The sequence below is a fragment of the Lotus japonicus genome, chromosome 6, assembly GCF_012489685.1.
Source record: "Lotus japonicus ecotype B-129 chromosome 6, LjGifu_v1.2".
NCBI lineage: Eukaryota > Viridiplantae > Streptophyta > Magnoliopsida > Fabales > Fabaceae > Lotus > Lotus japonicus.
Genome location: NC_080046.1, coordinates 41851547 through 41856384, shown reverse-complemented (window position 1 = coordinate 41856384; position 4838 = coordinate 41851547). Strand labels below are relative to the sequence as shown.

The 4838-nt window shown below is 34.7% G+C and overlaps 1 protein-coding gene across 1 annotated transcript; it reads left to right on the top strand.

The window, feature by feature from the left end:
- The first annotated feature begins 1590 nt into the window (after positions 1-1590).
- On the top strand, positions 1591-4631 carry LOC130722094 (cytochrome P450 71D11-like). Its single transcript, XM_057572719.1, has 2 exons — positions 1591-2672; positions 3938-4631. Exons 1-2 carry the CDS (start codon positions 1764-1766, stop codon positions 4559-4561), a joined length of 1533 nt encoding a protein of 510 aa, XP_057428702.1. The 5' UTR covers positions 1591-1763; the 3' UTR covers positions 4562-4631.
- Positions 4632-4838: the final 207 nt, after the last annotated feature.

The following is a 4838-nucleotide window of genomic DNA, read 5'->3' as shown; positions in this document are numbered from 1 at the left end:
CAATTATTATAGTTTAAATAAATATATAAATATTAAAATATTTAATTATAAAATAGATAATAATGGAGCTGTGACATTTCATTGAATAGAATTAGAGTTTTATTGGTGTAAATAATGAATATTACTCAAATTTAATAACTGATGCAAATAATTAATAGACATTTCATTTAAGATTTGTTATCTGATAATATAGAAAATAATTAATTGAATTTGAAATATTTTAAATCAAGTAATAATTTTTCCCGGTTTGCGTCAAGAGAAGGCTCTTCGCATCGCATTTAACGAGTTCTCCCATTGTTCATTATAGCTTCGTTGTATTTGGACATCGCGGTGTAGTTTTTTGTGTTAACCTTCCTCTTGTAACAAAATAATCATGTTCGAAATGAAGATCGTGTTTACCTAACATTGATTATCTGCATTGTGATTTGTATAGCATTAGTACATTAAGTAATAGTCTATATTCACTGTGACATTTGAAGAGACCATGTTATTTTGAATGTTGCTTGTGCCTTTTTGAATGTCTGTGGATCTTGGGTTCAGACGCGTTCAGTTCGAGACAGATTGCTTACCCCTCTTTCAGGCGTGGAAGAAGGCGAATGAAACTTCTTATATCTTTTCAATTATTTACGATTGTCGTAGTTTATTTTCAGCTTTTGACTACGTTGATTTTTCTTTTGTTCGTCGCCAAGGGAACTCTTGTGCGGATTATCTTGCTCTGGGTGCCTCTACCTTTCAGGATGTTGTCTGGATAGAGGAAGGTCCGCCAGAGCTTACTAGTTTTTTGCTTTCTAATGTATTGGCTTCTATGCCGGATCCTACTTGATTTATTTTAAGGTTTTTGTTGAGTTCAAAAAAAAAAAAAGCTGAAATTATGTATGTAGTTTTGATTATTGAGTTAAGCTTTGATGTATTTAGTATTTACTACTTACTAGCAAGTGCACAAAATATAAAATTATGCTCTGCTTATTAGAGGGTTCACATGGCACAATTACATTGATTTCGCTACCAAATTAATTTTTAAAATTTCATAAGTAATAGTTCAAACCACCACTTTTTTATTTTAGTTTATATTAATACAAATAAAAAATCTTATTAATGTAAACTTTTTATCATTGGTGTAATTCTTTTTTTTTGGTCTTCACCAAGGTATCCCCACAGCCGACAACCGTGAGACTAATCCCTCGCCCCAGGTCAGCGCACTAAGCGGTAGGGGGCTGACCAATGAGTTTTTTCTATTCGCAAGAGTTAGGATTCCAAGCCCCAACTACTTGCTTAAAGAATGAAGTACTGAACCACTACACCAACGCACTTGGTTTTCACTAGTGTAAGTTGAGTCTTGAGGTATCTACTAAAAATAATAACATTATTTATAAAATAATTGTAATAACACTTTAAAAATTTTACAATTGTATATGTATCTGTAATATTTACATATTAAAATTTAAAATTATAGTAGTAAAGATAACAATTAAAATTGAGTAAAATATATAACTTATTTAATGCTTTGTCATTTAGCATTGAAGGCATATATAATGCTACTTTAATTCAAGCAATCCTTGAGGTTTGTGTCCCACACTCCAGCACGCAAGTTGAACAGAAAAATAGAAAATGCAAGGAGCATCTGCAAGTAGTTCTTGGATGTCCATTCAGTGAGTGAAAAGGACACTGTCCAATCCTCCACAATGTCTATTTTAAGTAATGCATATCTATACCTATATAGAATTGCTTTGTGCTTGATGTAGTCCATCTACTCTTTTATCTCAATGGCTCCTCAAATTCATGAGTTGTTAACCCTTTTGAGTTTTTTCCTATCCATGATTCTTGCACTTATTATGGTAAGGAAGAATCTAAGAAAAATTAACTCAATTCCAAATATACCTCCAGGTCCATGGAAGCTACCTATCATAGGAAACATACCCCATCTTGTTACATCTATGCCACATCGAAAATTAAGAGATCTGGCCATAAAATATGGACCCTTGATGCATCTGCAACTTGGGGAAATCTTCACCATTGTTGTTTCCTCAGCAGAGTGTGCTAGGGAGGTGATGAAAACCCATGATATTATATTTGCTTCAAGGCCTCATCTTCTAGCCACAGATATTCTGTTATATGATTCCACAGACATAGCCTTTTCATCTTATGGTGATTATTGGAGGCATCTTAGGAAGATCTGTGCCACCGAGCTTTTAAGTTTAAGACGGGTGAAATCTCTTTGGTCAATCAGAGAGAAAGAGATCACTACTCTCATCAAATGGATTGCTTCAAAAGAAGAATCAGAGATCAATATTACTGACGCAGTTCTTTCAATCTTGTACACAAGCTTTTCAAAGGCTGCATTTGGCAAGAAATATGAGGACAAAGAAGAGTTCTTATCAGCGATAAACCAAATTCCAAAGCTTGCAGGGGGTTTCTACCTAGCAGACTTGTTTCCTTCAGCTAAATGGCTTCAAAACATTTCTGGGATGAGGCCTAAGCTTGAGAAGATGCACCAAAGACTGGACAGGATTTTGGAGAATATCGTTAATGACCATAGAGATGCAAGGTCAAGAGCTAAAGAAGCTTTGGTTGAAGCAAAGGGAGATCTAATTGATGTTCTCTTAAATTTTGAGGATAGTGGCACCGACTTGGATTTTCATTTAACTTCAAATAATATCAAGGCGATAATCATGGTAAGCATACTTTCAATCTTCAAAAATAAACCACCCTTATAAAAAATCTCTGATTTTTAAACACCAAACTGTATCCACATCCAACTTTACGTCTCATACCACAAAACAGTAACAACATTACACATTCTTTTTTTTTTTTTTTTCTCTATCTCTAGTTTTCTATCACATTACATCACATCACATTTATTATTTTCTTTCTTCTCGTTATATTGTGGTTTACTGATTCTTATTGTTAATTTAATTTCATATAAAAATTCAGCATCTCTTTCATATATATATTGAATGTCTTCGATGTCCAGAAATGTTGGGAGTAAATTTTCTTAGTACATTATTTAACACAGTTATTGGCTTAGTTTATTCTCTAACAAATTACCATTTTCCTTACATACACACATTTTAAAAAGTATTTTTACTTTGTAAGGAATGTGTCAACAATAGTGTGTAGCTAATAGCTTATTCTAGATTCGTCTATGAGTCATTCATAAATGGATCACTGTTGAGAGAAAGACACAACTTGATTCAGACAGTATGATAGAGCGAGAAAGCACGAATAAACCACACAGAAACTTTGCTCACGCAGTTCGGCTAATTGTGTCTACCTCTGCGGCTATAGAGTAGTTACAACTCCATTTATTGATTCTCAATAATCAATTGTGCTTACAATAACAATTTCTCTCAACTGCCTAATTGTCTTACACATCTGCAATATCAATTTCTCTCAACTGCTCAATTGCAGAGTACCCTCGCACACCGCCCAATTGCGGCGCACTCCGCACACACTTGGTGCACACTAGCCCACTAGCACACTTTTAGGGTTAGAGGCCTTATCTATTTATAGGACACTGCTATATTATAAGATAAGATAATCTTAACCGATAAGATATAATCTTATCTAAACCCATAAGATAAGATAGAGGCTTATCTAAACCCATTATATAAGATAGAATCCCTCTACAACCATATCACAATCCCCTTAAATCAAACACAAATAACTGATAAGATAATGAGCCAATCTCAACAATCACCCACAGATATCTAGTTCTACAAACTTCACACTTCAGATATTGCATCAGGGGTGTGTGTTAGTGGTTTCACATGAGTGAGGATATGATTAAGATTGTCTTTATAAAGTGTAGAACAACTCTCACTTCTATGCTAACTTTTGAGGTAAAGTGGAACATGAATTTAAGGAGTGTTAATATTGTGTTAAAAAGAGTATATCAAAGCTTGAAGCAATTTGATTTTACATACTTTTAACCTTTCAGGATGTCTTCGTTGCTGGGACTGAGACTATAGCAACAGCCATTAATTGGGCAATAGCTGAGATGATGAAGCATCCAAGAGTACTGAACAAAGCACAAGTTGAAGTGCGGAAGGTGTTTTATAGGAGACGAAAGGTTGATGAAACTGGCATTGATGAGCTAAAATATTTGAAATTAGTCATCAAAGAGGCCCTAAGATTACACCCTCCTGCTCCTCTTCTTGTTCCAAGGGAATGCAGAGAAGCCTGTGAGATCAATGGCTACAATATACCTGTTAAAAGCAGGATCTTGGTCAATGTTTGGGCAATTGGAAGGGATCCAAAATATTGGGCTGAACCAGATAGGTTTTATCCTGAAAGGTTTATTGATAGCTCCATTGACTACACAGGAAATTCTTTTGAGTATATCCCATTTGGTGCGGGAAGGAGAATTTGCCCAGGCATGAACTATGGTATGGCAAATGTTGAGCAGATCCTTGCGTTCTTATTGTATCATTTTGATTGGAGGCTACCCAATGGGATGAAAAACGAGGACTTAGACTTGACAGAGGAGTTTGGAGGTACTATGAAAAGAAAATGTGATCTATACTTGATTCCCACAATTACTCATCCTTTGCCTGGAATTTAGAAAACGTAGTTTCGTCGAGTATGTACGAGTTAAAAAGTTGTCCCCTGCTATATTGATATTTGCTATCATATGTTTCTTTGTGCTACTATATATGGACTTTGGTTCCGTTTGGATACCGGCTTATTAGAGCTTATTGAAGCTTATCTACTAAAAGAAGCATTAAATGAGCTTCAATAAGTGCTTTTTTGTTTGCATCCAAACGGGCTCTTTTTGTATTTTCTTACTTTCTCTCAAACATTACTTACAAAGGTTCTCAATTTATACTAGTGTGTAGACA

Excerpts from the sequence above, each read along its gene's own strand:
- LOC130722094 (XM_057572719.1), top strand. The coding sequence starts at position 1,764 with ATGGCTCCTCAAATTCATGAGTTGTTAACCCTTTTGAGTTTTTTCCTA. Across the intron at positions 2,673-3,937 it reads ATATCAAGGCGATAATCATG|GATGTCTTCGTTGCTGGGAC; the intron begins GTAAGCATACTT and ends TTAACCTTTCAG.